The 22863-nt window shown below is 45.5% G+C and overlaps 1 protein-coding gene across 1 annotated transcript; it reads right to left on the reverse strand.

The window, feature by feature from the left end:
* Positions 1-1000: 1000 nt before the first annotated feature.
* Positions 1001-22659, reverse strand: OAT (ornithine aminotransferase). Its single transcript, XM_044240692.1, has 11 exons — positions 22574-22659; positions 16583-16669; positions 14786-15016; positions 11776-12000; positions 11575-11670; positions 8098-8225; positions 6748-6870; positions 5990-6118; positions 4922-5035; positions 3490-3634; positions 1001-2011 (listed from the first exon to the last, which is right to left on the reverse strand). The coding sequence occupies exons 3-11, from the start codon at positions 14982-14984 to the stop codon at positions 1851-1853; spliced, it is 1320 nt and encodes a 439-aa protein (XP_044096627.1). The 5' UTR covers positions 14985-15016; positions 16583-16669; positions 22574-22659; the 3' UTR covers positions 1001-1850.
* Positions 22660-22863: the final 204 nt, after the last annotated feature.

Genomic DNA, 22863 nt, shown 5'->3' on the forward strand with positions numbered 1-22863 from the left:
CTGTTGGCAGAGCCCGTGACTCTCGATCTCAGGGTTATAGGTTTGAGCCCCTTGTTGGCTATAGAGATTACTTAGAAATAAAATATAGGGACGCCTGGGTGGCTCAGTTGGTTGGACGACTGCCTCCGGCTCAGGGCGTGATCCTGGAGTCCCGGGATCGAGTCCCGCATCGGGCTCCCAGCTCCATGGGGAGTCTGCTTCGCTCTCTGACCTTCTCCTCGCTCATGCTCTCTCTCACTGTCTCTCTCTCTCTCAAATAAATAAATAAAATCTTTAAAAAAAAAAAAAAAAGAAAAGAAAAAGAAATAAAATATAAAAAATACACAAAAATGGGGGCGCTTGGGTGGCTTAGTCAGTGAAGAGTCTGCCTTCAGCTCAGGATGATCCCGGGGTCCTAGGATCGAGTCCCGTGTTAAGCTCCCTGCTCGGTGGGGAGTCTGCTTCGCCCTCTCCCTGCCACTCCCCCTGCTTGTGCTTTCTCTCTCTGTCAAATAAATAAGTAAAGTAAAAATCTTTAGGGCGCCTGGGTGGCTCAGTGGGTTAAGCCACTACCTTCGGCTCAGGTCATGATCTCAGGGTCCTGGGATCAAGTCCCACATGGGGCTTTCTGCTCAGCAGGGAGCCTGCTTCCTCCTCTCTCTCTCTCTGCCTGCCTCTCTGCCTACTTGTGATCTCTCCCTGTCAAATAAATAAATAAAATCTTTTAAAAAAAAATCTCTAAAAGTAAAAATAAAAATAGATAAAAATAAATAAAAGTTCATTCCCTTGGACACAGCAATCCACCTCTAGAGACCTCCACAAACACAGACTGTATAAACATCAAGCAGACACAAGCTTTGTTTAAAGAAGGAAAAACTAGAAACAACCCAAGTGTCCCCCAATATGAAATAACACATCCACATGATAGTCCCTACAGACTGAGATAAACTTGAAATTACTGATACAGAAAAGCCTCCAAAATACTATGTTCAGATAAAAAAAGGGAAAAAAAGTTGCACAATACCATGCATAATAAGGATACTTTAATAAAAATGGTAAATACCACTATAAGCACAGGAAAAAAGCAATTATTGTCAAAGGGGAAAAGGGAGTATAATAAGAGACTTTCTTTTTATAATTTCTATTTTTCTAAATATCATCAAAGACACTGAAAGGCTCTTAGAAAAACACACACAATAAAGAACATTCTCAAAGAGCTTAAAAATGTTAGGTAATCAGTGACACTGCCATCATAACAGACACTTTAAATAGAGGCTTTACTTTAAATTTAAAGAAAAACAAAAAATAAACTCTTCTTACAAATTATATCACTTAAAACATAATTTGAGAATGTTAAACACTAATTTCTAATTAAAAATTACATTCATGGGCTACACCCTGGTGTTGGCCAGTACAAAGTTTCCTTAAATCTTAGTGTTTTATTTAAGCTTAACATTAATCCTTCCTAAAATTCAGTGATTATAATTTAACTTTATAAGGTTAAACAAGTCTTCCACGTACGACCCCATATCACTTTTTCAAATATGAAACATCTGTATCAGTATGGAAATTATAAAAACATATAAATTATACTGAAGGGCTTGATTAAAAGGCTCTCTATATACAGTAGGTACATTTCACTTCCAGAAAGAACACACGCACACAGAAACTTCATCAGAGAGGCCATTCCATTCTCTTACACATTACACAGCTAACTGTGTTTATAAATGCCATTCTATTATGCATGAACTGAAAAAAAAAGACATATTTTAAAAAGTCCTCGAAGACGCTGGGGAGTGGTGCATGCCCACGTGAGGCACGGGGACCGCCGTCTCCAGCTGCACGGGCACCACTGAGAACAGTCGCTCCCCTCAGAAGGACAAGATGGTCTTGTTAATGATTTCCACGGACTCCTGAATCTCATCCTCCTTGATCACAAGCGGAGGGGCAAACCGGATGATGTCGCCATGGGTCGGCTTGGCCAGAAGTCCGTTATCGCGAAGCCGCAGACACACCTTCCAAGCATCATAATCTAAAGAAAAATGGCCAAACGCATGCGCTGATCAAAGACAGGGGTTTGGGGCAGCCCTCGTGGTACAGACAGGCAAGAGCCGCCCGGTGGAGGAAAACTGCCAGGGCCTGCTAAAGAAAGACGCCTGGAGTTGCAAGCTCGCTCTGTCCTTATTCTTAAAAATGAGGTCATTTTTCAGCAAGTGCATAACTAGGTTTGGATGGTGCGATCAGACACACAGATCTGTTCATTTTTCCAAAGATGAAAAAGACCAGGCTGTCATATTAACCATGAGGAACCAGCGCAAAAAGACTTTGGGCAGGACACAGAGAAGTTAGCTGGCAGGGAACGAACACTACTCAAACCCCGCGAACACTTCACACTCCTCAAACGGATGTGTTTCCTGAGCTTGTGGACAGAGACTCTGCTCACTTCAGAGGATGATTCCCAACCTGGCTGTGCGTCCGAGTCACCGCAAGGATACGGCTAATGCCTGGGCCGCCCCCAGACCCATTAAATCAGACTCTCTAGGGGGGAGGCTAGGTTTGGATGAAGTTTTTAAAAGTTCCTCGGGGGGGGGGGAAATAAAATTTAAAAATAAACAAAAAATAAAAGTTCCTCAGGGGGCACCGGGGTGGCTCAATGGGTTACATTTTCGGCTCAGGTCACGGTGTCAGGGTCGTGGGTTGAGCCCTGCAGAGTCTGCTCGAGAGCCTCTCCGTCTCCCTTGCCCCCCCTCTGACTTGCTGCATGTGCTCTCTCTAAAATACATCTTTTTTTTTTTAAGATTTTATTTATTATTTGACAGACAGAGATCACAAGTAGGCAGAGAAGCAGGCAGAGAGAAGTGGGGGGAAGCAGGCTCCCCGCTGAGCAGAGAGCCCAATGCGGGCCTCAATCCCAGGACCCGGGGTTCATGACCTGAGCCGAAGGCAGAGGCTTTAACCCACTGAGCCACCCAGGCGCCCTCTAAAATAAATCTTTGATTCTGAAGTGTTGCCAAGGTCGGAATCGCTGCTTTAAAAGAAAGGGTTACCACAGGAAAACCCGGCAGGGAGCCGTCGAGGGCTAGTCCCGATGAAGCACTGAGACAGCCCACACTCCGCAAGCGCGGTGGGGGGGGGTCTCTGATCACCACCATCACCCACACTTGTCGCTGTGACTGCTGCTCCTGCCACCTTTACCCACATGCCAAGCCCAGGAGGGAGGCAGGCAAGACATCGAAGAGGAAGCTTCCCAAGAAACTGCTGTGTGCGGGCTGTACCAGCAGGTAACGGGCCGCCTCCGAGGGCTGTGTCACTAACTCAAGGCAGAGTACCAAGTGACGTCACAAAGTACGTACGTCCTACCGGGAGGAAAGGGCTCCATTTCCAAAGACCATTAACAGAAGTCAGATGAGACTCTGCCCAACAGACCGAGTCAACAATTTCAGACAGGGGAACCCAATAACCAGATAAAACATAAAAATAACATCAGGAGTAAAAAGTTTGTGTCCGTACCTTTGGTTTCTCGAATAACGATAGCATTTAGTAATCCTTTCCCCCTGACGGCAGTGACAATGTCAGACGGCAGCTTCATGAGCTCATTCCTCAGTATATTACCCATTTTTTCTGCATTTTCGGCAAGGTTTTCTTCTTCTAAAACCTGTGATGAAAGAAAAATTACATAAATGCTAAGATTGTCCTGTTTCCGGTTGTTCTTTGGAAGGGAAGGGAACGTGGACAATAAGCAAAAGAACACGACCAGATAAAGACCAGAGTCACTGAACTTTTTTTTTTTTTAAGATTTTATTCACTTTTTTGACAGAGAGAGAGAGCACGCGAGAGAGAAAGAGGGAACACAAGTGGGCGGAGTGGGAGAGGGAGAAGCAAGGTTCCCACAGAGCAGAAGAGCCCAATGTGGGACTTGATCCCAGGACCCCAGGATCATGACCAGAGCCAAAGGCAGATGCTTAATGACTGAGCCGCCCTGATGCCCCTGAACTTTTATTCCTGCTTTCCAAAGCGTGTATACCAGTTTCATTTTTCTTTTTTTAAGTACACTCCGCATCCAGTGTGGAGCTTGAACTCACGACCTGGAGATCAAGACCTGAGCTGAGACCAAGAATCAGATGCTTGGGCCACCAGGTGGTCCAACCAGTTTAGTTTCTAATTAAACATACAAAGCTCAAACAGAACCTTGCTTTAGTGACAAATCCATCATCAATCTGATTTCACAGCAAAATAAGAGTTAAAATTTGTTTAATGTAAGTGATATCTTATTAGTTGAATAAATCAGTGGACTGAATATACTTTAATTTTTAAACTACAATAGTTTCCTTTACTTTTTTCCCTCTAAAAAGCCCTTCCTTGGACATCACATAATTTTGTGCCTTATGGTAGGTTCCTAAGAAATAAGTCTAAAAGTGTTCAAATCTACACTTTAAAAAAAAGTCGGGGCGGGGGGGGGCCGCCTGGGTGCCTCAGTCAGTTAAACCGCTGCCTTCAGCTCAGGTCCTGATCCCAGGGCCCTGGGATCCAGCCCCATGTTGGCCTCCCTGCTGAGCAGGAGTCTCCTTCTCTCTCTGCCTCTGTGTGTTCTCTCTCGCTTTCTCTCAAAATAAAATTTAAAAATCCTTAAAAAAAAAAAAAAATAGCCCCAGGGGCCAGGTCTGGTCACGGAATAAAGGCTCTGAGAGCTACGCAAGGCCTCCAGGACGAAAGCCCCAAGTGACTGCAACTCGGAAGACCCCAAAGATTCCCATCCGCTAGACCAAGGTTGAATCACTTTTGGAGAATGCGCGCCCCTGGAGTCCCTCCTCTGGACTGGTGTTCTCTGATTCCTGGCAATCCTGTTACATTTCTCAGGACGTCCACGGGCTCAAACTTAAAAGTCACGTCGACACGACCCAGACAAATGGACACCAGACAAACGGTCTGAAGCGGCCATTACCTCCAGGGCTGCGATGGCCACTCGGCAGCCCAGCGGGTTCCCTCCGTACGTGGAGCCGTGCTCCCCCGGCTTAATGGTCAGCATCACTTCGTCGTCACACAACACCGCCGACACCTGCCAGACAGAGAATTCAGGACCGACTGAGTCACTTCCCAGACTAACTGTTCCCACTCTCAGCGTGCCGGGAACACAAGTACTTATGAAGCTGGTTTTAAATGTGCCATGAAGGGCGCCTGGGTGGCTCAGTCATTCAGCATCTACCTTCAGGGCAGGTCATGATCGCAGAACCCTGGGATAGAGCCCCGCATCGGGCTCCCCACTCAGCAGGAAGCCTGCTTCCCCCTCTCCCACGCGCCCTGTTTATGTTCCCTCTCTTGCTGTGTCCCTCTGTCAAATAAATGAATAAAATCCTTAAAAAAAAAAAAAAAAAAAAGTGACATGAAGCTTCCACAAACAAGGGCTACACATCTTTCACTGAAGTTAACCAGGGACTAACTGGGGACACCCAGGCCCGGTGTGAGCTCGTCAGGCCCACTTCGATGGCTCCGAACCAGAGCATTTCAGAACCAAGAGGAAAGCACTTTCTGCAATGACAGAATTTAAGAATTCCTTTCACTTGCAAAGTGAAACGCCTGGTTGAATTGCCTAAAAAACCATGTCGTACGCTACATTCAGAGCCTTTACAGGCCATCCAGTACCAGTGACTGGTCTGACCAGTAAACCCAATGAAGAAGCTACGACAAAACACTACTTTCCCCACCTCTGCATGAATCAGTCATGGTCGGAGACAACTGGTCACGCTAGGTCTCCGAACAACGGGAAAAAGCACAGACTTCTACAGAAGTTCTTCTGGGGTAAAATCTTTCCATCCAAAACAGACCCCACGGCAAATTCCAAGGTACATGCAGGTCTCCCGTTCAAGTTAACTAAGCCTATCCACCCCCTGGAACCCTGAAATATTTCTATTACACATTCCAGGGGTCTTGCAGTGCACTTTTTCCAGGGCCCTGTGAAGGACAGACTTCACAGGAGCAGTGACTAGAGAGAGAGGCTGAACCTTCAACTCACAGGGTATAGGCCACCGGAAAGGGCCTTTCCCAGAAGAACCACATCAGGTCTGACGCCTTCATAATCCACAGCCAGCCACCTGCCAGTTCTGGCCAATCCTGTCTGTATCTCATCGGCAATAAACAGAACCTGTTGGGAAACAAGAGAATACATTCATGACTGATTCTGTTTCCCCAGGGCCAACAGTGAACTCTTCCCCACACAAATCTGGCATTCTGACATTCCCTCAGATTTATGAGAATCTTTTAATTACCAACATAATTTCAGCAGCATCCTATAAAAATCTGTAGACCCACAATTTCCTCCTGTATCAGTCCACTCCCTCCCCAAGGCCCATTCTGCCCTGTTCGGCAAGGTTTGGATTGAACTACTCTCTGGGAAGACATTAACTCACTTGCTTATTCCAAACATTTATTAAACAGTTACTTCTTCTTAAATATGTACTAGCTTGGTGGGAAGAGGAAGGCAGCAGAGGGATCCAACCAGGGGCCTGGGGAAGCTCCCACCACAGGATGCTGGAGAGGGGAGGAAGGAACAACCTTTGGGCCCGGGAAGTCTGCAGCTCTGCCTGGGCCCGGGCTTGGCCGGTTTCCAGAGCTAGCAAAAAGAGCGCTTCTGTGCAGGCCACTGAGGGAGCGTACTAGAAAGTTCTGAAGCTCTCAGAATGAAGTCTCCCCCTAGTGGAAAAATGATGTCATCGCTGCTTCCACCCTAGCAGCCCAGCCCTAAGCAAGGTAGGCAGGCGGAAGGTGGGTGACCTGGTGCTGGGTGCAGAGCTCTCGCACGCCCATCAGGTAGCCGGGGTCCGGAACCACGACGCCCGCCTCACCCTGAATTGGTTCTACCATGAACGCCGCAACGTTTGGATCCTGAAGAGCACGCTACCAAAAAATATGAATACGTTTTAGTAACTTTCTTTTAAACCTATTTGGTTAAATAGGCTAAAAATGGCTTAAATCTGAAATCACACACTACATATATTTTTATGTTAAGTATGCAAATTAAGTTTTCGTACTAACTTATATCTGATATCAAAGTATAACAGATCTGGGTGGCACAGGCGGTTGGGCATCCGACTCTTAATTTTGACTCAGGTTACAGCTGGGGTCTTGGGCCTGAGACCACAATCAGGCTGTGGACTCCAGGCAGAGTCTGCTTGGGACTCTCTTTCCCTCTCCCCCTTCCCTACCAACATGCATGCTCCCTCTTCTCTCTCTCTCAGAATAGATGAATAAATCTAAAACACACACACACACACAAAATATAACATTTCTTATACTCAGTTACCAAAAGCTCCAAATACTTGAGCTTTAATCTACTCTATCCTATATTTGTTTTCTTTTTTTTTTAGATTTTATTTATTTCACACAGACATAGAGAGAGAGCACAAGTAGGCAGAGAGGCAGGCATAAGGAGAAGGAGAAGCAGGCTCTCTGCCAAGCAAGGAGCCCAATGCGGGGTTTGATCCCAGGACCCTGGGATCATGACCTGAACCAAAGGCAGCCGCTTAACCAACTGAGCTACCCAGGCGCCTCTTTCTTTTTCTTTTTTTAAGATTTTATTTACTTGACAGAGAGAGAGAGAGAGAGCGCGCGCACACAAGTAGGCAGAGCGGCAGGCAGAGGGAGAAGGAGAAGCAGGTTCCCCACTGAGCAGAGAGCCGAATGTTCTATCTCAGGACCCCAGGATCATGACCTGAGCCGAAGACAGATGCCTAACCAACTGAGCCATCCAAGCACCCCAAAAACATAGCTTTTAAAAGATATTTTCAGTGACTCTTTTTATTTTAGAAGTCCTCCAACTCGTAATTTTAAAAGGCTAGCTGAAAACTGAGTAATTTTATCTAATAAAATAATTAAACATACACTATCCAAATCACTTATGCAGGACACAGAGGGAAAGTAGCTGGTTCTCAGGATTAGACCATAGTACCTGACCTCCCCGTGCTGGAAACTAACTGGCCATTCCAGAGACCAGCCTGAAATCTTGGCCCAACTTACACTGGACAGACTTTCATTACAGTCCCACATCTATGTTCAATCCATACATTCAATAAATTTCATTTACATTTACTCTAAGCTAAAGTACTGTGGCGCTAAGTGGGATACCTCAAGAGCGGGCAGATCATTGTACGGAATGATTTCAAAACCGGGCATAAATGGTCCAAAACCATCATAACTGCTTGGGTCTGTAGAACTGGAGATAGCAGACAAAGTTCTCCCCCAGAAGTTTCCAGCTGAAAAGGAAAAATAAACAGACATTACTTCAAACAAATCCCCAGATTTAATAAGCACTGTCCCCAAAAACTACCTTAGTAAGTTTGATTTTTTTAAAAATTCAAGTTTGCGGGGCGCCTGGGTGGCTCAGTGGATTAAGCCTCTGCCTTCAGCTCAGGTCATAATCTCAGGGTCCTGGGATCGAGCCCCGCATCAGGCTCTCTGCTCAGCGGGGAGCCTGCTTCCCCCTCTGCCTACTTGTGATCTCTGTCAAATAAATGAATAAAATCTTTTTTAAAAATAAAAAATAAAATTAAAATGTGGGTCTGCCTTATAGAGCTTCCAGTGAGCTTTCACTTGTTAAAATAAAACCAGATACTAGGGAAAGAAGAAAAAAGGAAAAAAACCCTGATATTAAACATCACGGCTCCCACAACCACCAAGGCCTGGCCTTGCCATTGCTACTTTAGGCACTCCTCTACTGAACCTACGCCTGTAATACGTAGCCCCAGAGGATAAACACTTGTCTTTTTTTTTTTTTTTAAGATTTCATTTATTTATTTGACAGAGAGAGATAGCAGAGATGGAACACAAGCAAGGGGAGTGGGAGAGGGAGAAGCAGGCTTCCCAATGAGTAGGGAGCCCGAGCAAGGCTCGATCCTAGAAGGCTGGGATCATGAGCTGAGCCGAAGGTGAATGCCTAACGACTGAGCTACTCAGGCACCCCAACACTTGTCTTTTCTTTCAGTAATCTCAAACCCTAACAACTGAGGCATTCAGCACATGTTTTTCTAGACACGGTGCATTTATAATAGTAATAAAAGAAAAAGAATATCCTTTGTGGAGAATTAGTATTTTCCTTTCAAACACCCAACACTAAAGAATGAACTTAAAATTTCATCTTCTGAAACACCCTCAGGCAATCTAAACATTCAATTTTGCCTTCCTTGGTATTATAATGCACTAAATGACTGATACTGTTCTTTGTTCAGGAACATCTTTTTATCCATTAATGTATCTCATTAATAAGTTTAAGGCCCTACTACGTAGGTCAGGCATTGTTCTCGGTGTTGGGGGTAAGAGGGGTCATCATGGAGCTTGCTTAAATGCCAGAGAGAAGAAACACCATAACCTGAATCAGAGTAAAGCAAATGCATGAGGTAATTTCAAATGGGTTACATTCAAGCAAGGGAAGAAACAATGTAGAATAACAACAGAGAGGCTTGGGGGCTCCCCTACTTTTTTTTTTAATAGCTTTCTACCACCTCTACCAGCACCAACTCAGTTAACCCAGTACTGAATTACTGTATTTTGGCATAAAGCATCCCTAAACATCACTCTTGCAAAGGATCTCTCTCCTATGACGGATCCCCACTCTCCTTGTCCACCAGTCACAGCACACTGATAGGACCAGGCTTGTTTGAGAGAAAAGGCACCAGGGGAGCCTGGGTGGCTCAGTTCAGTGATTTTGTGATTTTGGCTCAGGTTATGATCTTGGGGCTGTAGGAATGAGCCCCACGATGGGCTCTTAACTGGGCATGAAGCCTGCTTAAGATTTTCTCTCTCCCTCTGCCCTTCCCACTGCCTCTCAAGTACACTCCCTCCAAAGAAAGAAAGAAAGAGAAGAGAAGAGAAGAGAAGAAAAAGAGAAAAAAGAAAAAGCAACTGCACCCATCAGTCCAGGTGCTCTCCTCCGCGCAGCCCCAGCAGCCTCCTCTGTGGCTTACTCTGCAGGGGTAAGGGAATTTCAGCTGGGAACAGCCTTTCTGTCTCTACCACACTGACTCACCAACCGCTTCAGTACTCAGGAGAAAACACCTTTGTACCTTTTGCTAATATTTAAGAGACTAATACAGTCTGTAAGAATGACAATGACCAGAAATGCCACTGTTGTTTTCAAGAAACAGTTATGCTGGGGCGCCTGGGTGGCTCAGTCCTTAAGCATCTGCCTTCGACTCAGGTCATGATCTCGGGGTCCTAGAATCAAGCCCTGCATCAGACTCTCTGCTCAGCGGGGAGCCTGCTTCCCCACCCCACCCCCCCGCCTGCCTCTCTGCCTACTTGTGATCTCTGTCAAATAAATTTTTAAAATATGTAAATAAAACAATAAAAATAAAAGTTTTATTTGAGAGGGAGAGTGTGTATGAGAAGGGGGAGGGGCAGAGGCAGAGGGAGAAGCAGACTCCTCGCTGAGGGCTTCGATCCCAGGACCCTGGGACAATGACCCGAGCCGAAGGCAGAGGCTTAACCAACTGAGCCAGCCAGGTGCCCCCCCGCACTTTATTTTTTTAAAAATGAAAATCAGAACTTTACCAAAAAAGTCAGAACCTTTCAATTGAACACCATTATAAAGATTCCAAGGGTCAGATTACATCACACAGAGGAGAGACCGGTGGTTACCAGAGAGAAAAGGTGGGGGGCATGGATGAAATCAAGGGTATCAAGGGCACACTTAGCACAAGGTGCACTGAGGAATGCACAGAACTGCTCCATCACCCACAACTAACAGGACACTGTATGGTGATTATACTTCAATTTAAAAAAATGGGTAAAAAGTACTAGTTATAACAAGACGGCAAAAGGAAGCTTCTGGAGGTGGTGTAAAGGGTAGCGGCAAAGACGGAGACGGTGGTTTCGTGGGTGAACACCTATCTGAGCTCAGCAAGTTGTCCACATTAATTACACACACATTTTGGTACATCAAAAACTAAAAGTAAAATTTAAATAAACAAATAAAATGCCAATAAGGGGTAGGGTGGGGAAGAGGAGAGGAAGAGGAAATACTAGCAAGGCAGGGGGAAGGGCAGAGGGAGAGAGAAAATCTTAAGCAAATGATTCCATCATCTGCAGGAACTCTTGGTCTCCTGAATCAGTATCCACGTCCTTCCTCTCAACCATTCCCAGCAATCTGTCCGGGGCAACTGCGGCCCTCCTCTCCCAACAGCTTTTGAGGACATGAGTACAAGATGACATCAAATACTAAGATGCAAATTCCATATCACACCTAGGACATGGCCCTACTCTAACACAACACAAAATCAACAACCTGCCAAAAATGCTCTACCATCTAATTAATTACCATCTAATTAATGAGAAACCTGCTATGAAAAAATTCTGATAAACGGATGATAAATAAATCATATAGTCCCTCACTTTAGGGAGTGAGGAATAGGGAGTCACTTAACAGGAAAAAAACGCATTTGTGTAGAAATCTGCAGAAAGAGCCCCGGAAAATCTCTCAATTTTTATGAAACATTTAGCAAATAATGTATCACAGATGAAGCAAACACTGGAAATACTCCAGTGATAATGAAACAATAATGATATCATATGCTGACATCACAAAGGTTAATGCTGAATTTCACATACCTGCAAAAATAATCTTCGCTTTGTACTTTGGAATACCCTTAACGGTATATCCCCACCTACGAGCAAGTTTGCAAGCCGTCTCTCCAGCCTCTACTCCTATTCAAGAAAGAAAAGTTTTCAGTTGAAAAAAAACATTTTAAATTATCAAAAAGTAGTACGATTGTTTTCTTGGCTATTTAATGTAAAAAAGAAATATTTTACCTGTATTCATAGGAAGAACTTTGTGGTAGTTGAAAAGTTTAGTAACATACTCTTCGTATTCACCAAGCACGTTATTATAGAAAGCCCTGGATGTTAAGGTCAGTTTGTCTGCTTGACTTTTCAAAGCGTTCACAATCTTTGGGTGGCAGTGCCCTTGGTTGACAGCACTGTAAGCACTCAGGAAGTCAAAGTATTTTCTGCCTTCTACATCCCATACGTAAATACCTAAATATATAAAGAGAGTCATTTTAGAAAATCACTGAGCTACGTAAAGTTCAAAGATTAAGACTGTTGGCAAGCCTTCTGAATACCCACACATGACACTTTACTTTATAATACAGAATTGTGGCTAATCATGTTTTAGCTCAAGCACAGTCAGGTTGGTTAAAAATAATCTGATTTATAAGGAATTCTATTTTATATGCCCAGTTTGAAATTACATATTTAACAAGAATACCATAACATGAAAAGTTTTATAAACTCTGGAGTGACACCCTCACTCCTAGAAAATTGGGGTTTGGAATTTAAAATCAGAAGTTATACATAACCAGAAAATTGTGATTAGTTGACTATAACTATCAAAAGAAGGAGAAAGAGAAAATATACTTCCAAATCGCACACCCATCTGCTAAGGGTCTAGTATCCAGAACACTTACAACTCAACAACGAACAACCCAATTCATGGGTTCGGTTAAGTGGCTGCCTTCAGCTCAGGTCATAATCCGGGAGTCGCAGGATCGAGCCTAGCATGGGGCTCCCTACTCAGTGGGGAGTCTGCTTCTCCCTCTCGTTCTGCCCCCCCTTGCTCCCCCATTCCTGTCCCCTCTCTCTCTCTCTCTCTCTTGCTCTAACAAATAAAATCTTAAAAAAAAACACACACACACACAATTCAAAAATGGGCAAAGAACATGACTGGACATTTCTCTAAAGACATACAAATGACCCAAAAGCACATGAAAATCAAGATACTTCAATATCTCGATCACTATAGAAATGCACATCAAAACCTCAGGGATAGCCTCCACATTCATAGGGATGGTTGAAAGAAAGAAAAAAAAGAGAACAAGTGTTGGCAGGACAAGGAGAAACCGCCACTCGTGTGTACTGTGAAAGGCGCAGCAGCCACAGCGAACGGCCGGCACCTCCTCAGCAAGTCACACGGAAGGTTACCGTCCACAGCCAGGTACCTGCACACCCCAGGAGTGGAGGACAGGCGTTCACACAAAAAGCCGTACACAAACGCTCAGGAGCAGCACTAGTCACAACAGTCAGGAGTTGGGAACAACCCAAATGTCCATCAGCTGACGAATGGATCAACGACACGCAGTCTATCCGCGTGAGGAAGGGTTATTCAACCGTAAGCAGAACGGACTACAACCACACGCCCCAACACGGCCGCCTTGAAAATGCCACACTAAGTCAGAGAAGGCAGACACAGAAGCCCACATGCTGCGGCCGTTCCACCATCCAGGACAGGCAAATCCACAGAGACGGACTAAAGGTCAGCAGCTGCCAGGTTCTAGGGAGACGGGAGACCGCAGAGTGACTGGTTAATGGGTGTAAGGGGTCCTTGGGGGTAATAAAGTCTCAGGACTAGCTAGAGGAGGTAGCTCTACGGTACTGTATATGTACTTAATGGTGGCAAATTGAATGATTAAAATGGTAAATTTTAAGTTATGTATGCTTTAAAAGAAATTTTTAAGTTGACTATAGATATTAAAATATATTGGGCAGCTTACCAGCTAACTTTTACCATGTATTTAACATACTGTCTTAGGTGCTGCTGAGCCTTATCGCATCAAAGAAAACCTATTGAAAAAAACAAAACAAGGGGCGCCTGGGTGGCTCAGTGGGTTAAGCCGCTGCCTTCGGCTCAGGTCATGATCTCAGAGTCCTGGGATCGAGTCCCACATCGGGCTCTCTGCTCAGCAGGGAGCCTGCTTCCTCCTCTCTCTCTCTCTGCCTGCCTCTCCATCTACTTGTGATCTCTCTCTGTCAAATAAATAAATAAAATCTTTAAAAAAAAAAAAAAAAGAAAAAGAAAAAACAAAACAAAACAAAAAAACCCTAAAAGTGTGACCATCCTACAGTACAAAGATATGGAAAGAGATGCTTGGATTTAGAATCAGCCCAAGCTGGCACACACAGAACCAGGTCTTGACCCCAGGCACTCTGCTAATACAATTAATATTTTTTTTAAGATTTTATTTATTTATTTGACACAGAGAGATCAAGAATAGGCAGAGAGGCAGGCAGAGAGAGAGGGGGAAGCAGGCTCCCCACTGAGTAGAGAGCTGATGCGGGGCTCGATCCCAGGGCCCTAGGATCCTGACCTGAGCCGAAGGCAGAGGCTTAACCCAATGAGCCACCCAGGTGCCCCAGTACAATATTTTTACAAACAGTTCCCAAATTTGTATTATAGAAGTCTAGATTTTCAGCTGTTCAAAATCTAGATTACAGTGCTGGTCCTAAATAAATACAGCAAATGATAAAGATGTTTAATACTCTTATACATCATCTTCTGGCCCAAAGCTAAGTAATAAACTTTGGTTTTATTAGGTTAAGGCTGTTATTTCAAAACGTGCATTAAATCACCACTTGGCAAATATCAGTAATCATTTTCAGGTAGAGAATAATTAATGGATGCTAAAAGTGTGAGTAAAAGTTTGCAGAATCTCAAATCATGTCCCCACAAGATATTCGAAAGGGCAAAACAGTATCTCTGCAGTGAAGGAGGCTGGCGGTCACTACCTCACCAGCCAACTTTCCTTAAGGATCTTACATTCCCTCCTGGCAATGTCCATCATGCCGAAGACTGAATGAGTTCACCTTTGTATTCCCCACAAGTACCTAAGACAGCAAGCACTAGACACTCATTAAATGTTGAATTAACCATATCTGCCACATAGAAATGCATCTGGCAAATGTACACGGAAAAAATTTAAAAGCAATTTTTATAAAAAGTTTCAAGCAAAAGGGAGAAGGGGCATTGGATTAATTCAAAATGTACCTTTTCCTCTCTCCAGGGCTACAGGTAAAGGGTGGTAGTTGTGTGCCCCATACTTGGACTCTCGCTCAAAGATGTAATCAGAAGATGGAGGACCTTGGATTGTCCTTTTAGTGGCAACAGACGTAGCAGAAGCCACTGAGGAATGAACTCCACGACGAAGCACAGCGATGGTCTGCAGATGAGCTAGTCTGGAAAACATCGTGCCCTTCAAGTAGGAGAAGCAGCACCCACCTGTTCAAAAAAGGAGAGAAGGCAGTGAAAGTAAGAGTCTTTCCAGAGTCAGTGTATGTCAGCCCATCACGTGTTGAGCATTTACTGAAGTCCGCCAAAGAATCAAGAAAATGAGGGAGAACAAAGACCCGGTCCTTGTGATGGGAAGCTTAAGGGAAATAAACATGGACATGTTTAGACTCAAACCGATAAGGACTACAGCAGGATGTGCACGAAGTACTAGAAGTAAGGAGGCCAGGATAATAGATAAGAAAACCAAGAAAAACTATGGATGGAGGTCAGAGGCCTTGATGGTCGCATTCTTCTGTGCCACTCGAGAGGTTTTTTTTTCTTTTTTGTGACAGAGATCACAAGAGAGGCAGGCAGAGAAAGAGGAGGAAGCAGGATGCCCGCTAGCAGACAGCCCAATGTGGGACTCGATCCCAGGACCCTGAGATCATGACCTGAGCCAAAGGCAGAGGCTTTAACCCACTGAGCTACCCAGGCGCCCTTTGAGAGTTCTTTATTAAGCACACATACTTTTTTTTTTTTTTTAAAGATTTTATTTATTTACTTGACAGAGAGAGATCACAAGTAGGCAGAGAGGCAGGCAGGCAGAGAGAGGAGGAAGCAGGCTCCCTGCTGAGCAGACAGCCCGATGCGGGACTCGATCCCAGGACCCTGAGATCAGGACCTGAGCTGAAGGCAGCGGCTTAACCCACTGAGCCACCCAGGCGCCCCGCACACATACTTTTTTTAAGCCGTCGGTGCTGAGAGTACATCAGGGGCAAGGAACTCACTCCGGGGACTCAGGCAAGGCTGCACAGCAGAGGAGCTGGAGAGGTGGTACCTGATCTTGTGGACTGAGCAGCTGTTACAAAGGGACTACTGTGGGGCAGGGTCCGTTCAGATGGGCAGACCCCTCCCAGCATGCAGATCAAATCAGGGAAGGAGGGAGAATCAGCCCCACACTGGGCTCCCTCCCTGCTCATTGGGGAGCCTGCTTCTCCTCCTCCCATTGATGCCCCTCCCCGCTACTAGTGCACTTTCTCTCTCTCCGCCTAATAAAAAAACAAAATCTTACAAGTTGCCAGGGGCCCCGGGTAGCTCAGTTGGTTAAGCTTTGGACTCTTGGTTTCCAAACAGGTCATGATCTTAGGGGCGGGGCTCCTCACTCAGCACAAGTCGGCTTGTTCCTCTCCCTCCCCCTCTGCTCCTACCCCCTCATGCAAAGGGAGGTAGGGGCGCACACACTCTCTCTCTCTCTCTCTCTCTCAAATTAATAAATAATTTTTTTAAAGTTGCCACACACTAAGCACACTTAACTATGTCTATATTTTTTCTTATTTTTTGTCTATACCTATTTTTTAAAAAGACTACTTAAGTCATGTTTAGACAGAGTTCTGTGAATGACAAGCCAAATCACACAACCTCCTAGCACTCAATGTGAGCTGCCAAATTAGCAAAAACTTAATACTTGGAGCTTGGCTTACTTCCCTTTCAGCTTGGCACAATGTGGTAAATCCAGTATGTTCAGGAATTCACAGTTACTAAACAAAATCCAGCACTCCGTTTGCCCAGACTCACCGACTATCCTTTCTTCCCACGGTTCAGATGAGAAGACAGATTTTTAATCTGAGTTCCAGGGATGGTGTTCAGAGGGTCCAATAACTCCTGAAATAAAATGCAGAATCGTTCACATAAGTTTTTTCTCCTAAGGAGAAAGTCCCTAGCTCTCACCAGGTTTTATCTGGGAGAGGAACCTTATATAGGAACTAGTAGACATGGGACAGTGGTTAGTAAAATGCAAGGTCTAGCTATACAAAATGATACAGAACTTCCCTAAAATACTACTGTGAAGTCTAAAACATGGATTTTTTTTAAAGATTTTATTTATTTATTTGACAGACAGAGATCACAGTAGGCAGAGAGAGAGAGAGAGGAGGAAGCAGGCTCCCCGCTGAGCAGAGAGCCCAATGTGGAACTCGATCCCAGGACTCTGAGACCATGACCGGAGCCGAAGGCAGAGGCTTAACCCACTGAGCCACCCAGGCGCCCCTAAAACATGGATTTTAACTCTATTTCTTGGCCTTTTATGCTCTGAACGCAGTAAGAATTAATGTTCTATTTGACCAACTAAAAAATTAACACAATTTCTGCCTTGATCAAATTAGCAATAAAACATAGCATTCCATCATGGTACTCTGAACTAAAACCCCTTTTGAAAAGAACTACAGGGGTGCCTGGGTGGCTCAGTCAGTTAAGTGTCTGCCTTCAGCACAGGTCACGATCCAAGGGTCCTGAGATGGAGCCCCACAATGAGTCCCAAATGGGGCTCCCTGCTCAGCAGGGAGCCTGATTCTTCCTCCTCTGCCACGCCCCCTGCTTGTGCTCTTTCTCTCTCTCTCTCAAATAAAATATTTTTAAAAAGAAAATAACTATAGCCATTATCACAGCCTCTGAAGGGTTTGTACTCTTAGACCAGTAACTTCACTCCTAAAATCCTATCATAAATACTCAGGAATGCAGAGAAACATTCATGCATAAAAGATGTTCATCAACAGGAGAATGGATAGACATAGATATCACATACATAACAGCTTGTTGTCATTTAAAATCACTGTAGTATAACAACACGCAGAAGTGTTTTAGGATGTGGTTAAGTGAAAAAAAAATACGCTATGTTCAAGATTATAAATAAAAAAGTCACATAATGAAAAAACTACCTGAGAAGGCACAAAAATGTTCAGTTATTATCTTTCTACTATTCTGTACTTCCCACATTTATAATCAGAAAAAGAGTTGTAACAAGTGAAGCTGAATGTCTGCCTAGGTTGTCACATTCGATAGAGAAAAAGCTTAGGCAACATACAAAACAAAACTAAGGGGGAAAGAAGTGTTTGAGAAGCGATGAGAAAACAGTCTGTGGTTAAAAGAAAAGCAGAGGTCATTTCCCCTAGGAAGTACAACCTGGATTACAGCAAGTAGGTCTAGAAGTTTATTTGTATGAGACGGGGTCCAATTCTAAAATAAAAACTACTCTCCATAATGATTTTGCTATTAAGGTCTGCAGCTCTGTGACCAGAAGCTTGCAGAGACGCACTATGAAATGAACTTACGTATTTAAAAAAAAAAAAAACCTAAATACCCTCTTATTTAGCAATTTTTTAAGCTCAACTCCAAATGTGGGGCTTAAACTCAAACCCCAAATCAAGCATCACATGCTCTACCAACTGAGCCAGCCAGGTGCCCCCTAACTGACACGGGTTTTTGTTTTTTGTTTTTTGTTTCAGATCTTATGTATTTATTTGACAGAGAAATCACAAGTAGGCAGGGGGGAAGCAGGCTCCCTGCTGAGCAGAGAGCGGGATGTGGGGCTCAATCCCAGGACCCTGAGATCTTGACATGAGCTGAAGACAGAGACCAACCCACTGAGCCCCGCAGGCGCCCCTAACTAGCATGTTTTAAGTTGATTAACAGGTCGATACAGTATTGCAAGTGAGAGGAATTTTTGAAATTATCTAAATTCAAGTCTTCATCTTTCATCTTTTTTTTTTTTTAATTTTATTTGACAGATCACAAGCAGGCAGAGAGAGGAGGAAGCAGGCTTCCCACTGAGCAGAGAGCCCGATGTGGGGCTCAATCCCAGGACGCTGGGATCATGACCTGAGCTGAAATCAGAGCCACCCAGGCGCCCCAATAGTCTTCATCTTATACAAGAAGTTATTTGCTCAGCTAATTTGCAACAGAAATGAGATAAAATATCCATTTATCTGTGAAGTTCAGTCTTACTGAAAAAATAACAACTTACTGATAAAACAATAACATTCAAACATTACCATACTCATTCTTCAGGCTTTTAAAGATGAACTCTGGATATTCAACTGGGAAAAGTCCTGCAGTAGTTATGTGATGATGTAACCAAAATCTGTACAAATATTTCTAAAGAACCTTCTGGGGCACCTGGGTAGTTCAGTTGGTTGGGCATCTGCCTCTGGCTCAGGTCATGATCTCGGGGTCCTGGGATCAAGCCCCACTTTGGGCTCCCTGCTCAACAGGGAGCCTGCTTCTCCCTCTCCCTCTGTGGCTCCTCCTGCTTGCGCTCTCTCTCTCTCAAATAAATTAAATCTTTAAAAAAAAAATTTTTAAGTACACTGTACATTAACTAACTGGAATTTAAATAAAAACTTATTTTTAAAAAGCTCATTTCATTAAATTTAATGGCCTTCAAGAGTCAATATTTTGACTGAGCAGAGAGTCAGTGCTCTCTGTGTAGCCGGACCAGTCCAGGCTGTTGTCATGCGGTTACCCAAGGCCCATACAGGGGGTGGGCGGGGGGGGGGGGGTGATGTCCATGCAGGGAGGTGGCAAACGGCTACGGACGGAAAATTTTGACATTGTTTTCAGTAACCTACATAATTCACAAAGCCCTTCTTCAAGCTATTTTACTCCCATCTATCTAGTATATCTTGTCTCCATGAAAACATACCTAAAACAGAACTTCCATAAAAGGCTGCATTTTGAAAATTCATCTAATTTAGCATGTACTACGAAATACTAGTTTTTTTTAAATATCTCTAAAAGAAAAACCAGAAGTTGTTCAGCAAAGCTCATCAAGCCACTTAAAGGGGCACCTTGGTGGCTCAGTGGGTTAAGCCTCTGGCTTTGGCTCAGATCATGATCCCAGAGTCCTGGGATCAAGCCCCACATAGGGCTCTCTGCTCCTCAGGGAGCCTGCTTCCCTCTCCCTCTTCATCCCTCTCTGCCTCCTTGTGATCTCTCTCTCTGTCAAATAAATAAAAATCTTTTTTTTTTAAGATTTTATTTATTTGAGAGAGAGAGCGAGCATGAAAGGGGCGAGGGGCAGAGGGAGAAGCCAGCTCCCCGATGAGCAGAGGGCCTCATGTGAGACTTGATCCTGGGACTCCAGGATCATGACCTGAGCCGAAGGCAGTTGCTTAACCCACTGAGCCACCCAGGTGCCCTTTTAAAAAACTTTTTTTAAAAGCCACTTAAAATATTCCACTTGTAATTTGGCTTTCCTATATTGGTCAAATATTTACTTTTCTTGAGGTAACCATTCACAAATACATTTGTTTTTTTTTTTAAGTTCTGCCAAGAAAAATTTGTTGGTTTGGGTTTTTTTTGTACGTAATCTGGCTAAAATTCAACTCAAGTGCGTCATTGGCACAAACATCTTAACCATTACTATTGAAAAAGGACTGGCTCTGCCAGACAACACCCTCCACACACCTCCAAAATCTAGTCCATTCCTATTTTACTTTTTTTTTTTTTTTTAAGTGAGCGCCACGCCCAGAGGCCCAACGCATAGCTCTACGGGGGCTTGAACTCAACCACCTACAGGTCAAGACCTGCCTAACTGACTGAGCCATGCAGATGCCCCAATTTCTCTATTTTAAAATATATGAGGGACGCCTGGGTGGCTCAGTGGGTTAAAGCCTCTGCCTTCGGCTCGGGTCATGATTCCAGGGTCCTGGGATCAAGCCCCACGTCGGGCTCTCTGCTCAGCAGGGAGCCTGCTTCCTTCCTCTCATTGCCTCTCTGCCTCCTGTGATCTGTCAAATAAAAAAAGTCTTTTAAAAAAATAAAATAAATGAGATTCAGAGGTACCTGGTGGCCCAGTTGGTTAAGTAGCTGCCTTCAGTGGGGTCATGATCTCAGGGTCCTAGGATAGAACCTCACCTCATCCCAGCTTGGGCTCCCTGCTCAGCAGTGTCTCACCTCCCCCTCCCCCTCTCCCTTACCCCCCCACCAACTGCTTATGCACATGTTCCCTCTCTCTCCCTCTGGCATAAATAAATTTTTTTTTTTTTAAAGTACATTTATTGGGCATGTGGTAGGCTCACTCGTTTGGCCATCTGCCTTCAGCTCTGGTCATGATCCCAAGGTCCCTGGATGGAGCCCAGCATCAGGCTCTCTGCTCAGCAGGGAGTCTGCTTCTCGCTCTGACCCTCTCCCCCCACAACTTCCTCAAATAAATAAAATCTTCTTTTAAAAAAAAGATTTTTCTCTTGAGTGCTAATATATGCAACTGTTGGATCACCACATTGTACACCTGGAATTAATATAAAACTATTTTAACTACACTGGAATTTACATTTTTAAAATGCTTCATTTAAAAAAAAACAAAAACAAGGGGCGCCTGGGTTGGCTCGGTCGTTAAGGATCTGCATTGGGCTCAGGTCCATGATCCCAGGAGGCCTGGCCCCTGACTCCTTGCTCAGCAGGAAGCCTGCTTCTCCTTTCCACCACCACAACCCCCCACCCCCGCCCCGGGTAGTCTCTTACTATCTCTCCTCTCTCTCTCTCAAATAAATAAAATCTTTAAAAAAGAGGAACTCTACTTTCATACTTGCACCTTTCTCATAATCCGGAACTAGATTCTCTGAAGATGAAACCAAGATATTCTAATGAAAGAAGTCTATTGTTTATTTCAAATAGGTAAGATAAAGAAATTGGTTTACATAAATAACACTTCCAGGTTCCAACTGAGAGAACCAGTTTACCTACAGAAACTTACAAAAGCAAAGAAGAGATTTAGAATTGCGAAAATTACAGATTAGTAATTTATTAAACCCAATTCATTTCAAACTCACGCCTGCTTTCCTCCCTGAATTTATCACCTCCCTTTATTTACGTAAGAGGTAAAACAGAAACCAAGAAGGAAGAGTTACAAAAGGTGGAGACCACAGGTTCCTGAGAACGAGTGCCCCACTAATTTCAACCAGAACTTACTGATGCTCGCAAAGACCCCTAAGGATGAAGTCTTCGTGCTGAAAACCCTGTTGGCCCCAATCCCTTGACACCATCCAATTAGTCTGCACGTTACTATAGATAAGGCTCTACTTCTGTAATTTTTTATTTGGACAGACTGGAGGGAAAAAAGATGTTGGGGGCGGGGGAGAGATAAGCAGGTTGGGGGCAGGGCCCAGACGCTACCCAGAAGGATTCGAACCCTTTTCAAGGGTCTCTCTCCATCGGGGCCCTCCACCCCATTACGAAAGCCACCCGTTAACTGAGCAGCTCCCCCACATCCAGAATACAGCCTTCTGGTAGACCTCGGGAACCCAGGGTCCCCGAGGTGCCCGCGGTGCCCGGAGCCTCCTCCCCACGCGCCGGCGCCCAACACCTTCTCCCAAACCCGAAGGCGCGCAGCCAAGGCGCTGGGGGGCTGCGGGCCGGGAGGGCCGAGGGCCAAGTGCCCGCCCGGCTCCGCCTGCCCTGGCAGGCGGAGGTGCCACATCCTCAGGGTCTCTAAGCCTCCTGCCTCCTTCGCCCGCCCGCCACTCCCGGCCGGGATGCGCCGCGTCCCCGCCCGCCGAGGCTGCGCGCCCGTCCGCTGCCTCTGCCCCGCGGTGCCCGCCGCCCGCCACGTAAAACGGCCGCAGAGGCGGAGCCTGCCCCCCGGTCGAGGCCCAGCGCGCCCCCTCAGCCCGTTCCCCCACCCCCGGACCCCCGACCCGGGACTGCAGCCGCCCGCGTCGGCCGCCCCTCCGGCCGCCGGCCAGGACACCCCCGTCCCGGCTCCAGCCGCGGCCCCTCCGCTAGCGCGGATACCTGGCTGGGCCTCCGAACGCCGCCCGGGACACGCGTCGTCCACAGCACAGCAGCGCGACGGCGGCGCGTCACAGAGCCTAAGACTCCGCTTCCGCCCCGCCCCCGGGGCGCCCTTGCCACCCATTGGCTGGCGGCGGAGGGCTGGGCACCAATCGCCGTGGGCCCGCCCCGCTGCTGCTCCGCGCGGACCCAACCTCCCACCGCGGCTTCCAGCCTCTCTCGCATCTCCGGGGCGGGGCTGCTGTGGGCCGCCGCCGGGTGCCTGCGCTCCGGCGCCCGCCTGGTCGGTG

This window comes from Neovison vison, chromosome 2 (assembly GCF_020171115.1).
Source record: "Neovison vison isolate M4711 chromosome 2, ASM_NN_V1, whole genome shotgun sequence".
NCBI lineage: Eukaryota > Metazoa > Chordata > Mammalia > Carnivora > Mustelidae > Neogale > Neogale vison.

Excerpts from the sequence above, each read along its gene's own strand:
- OAT (XM_044240692.1), bottom strand. The coding sequence starts at position 14,984 with ATGTTTTCCAGACTAGCTCATCTGCAGACCATCGCTGTGCTTCGTCGT. Across the intron at positions 12,001-14,785 it reads AGCCCTGGAGAGAGGAAAAG|GTATTTACGTATGGGATGTA; the intron begins GTACATTTTGAA and ends TTATATATTTAG. Across the intron at positions 8,226-11,574 it reads AGCGAAGATTATTTTTGCAG|CTGGAAACTTCTGGGGGAGA; the intron begins GTATGTGAAATT and ends TTTCCTTTTCAG.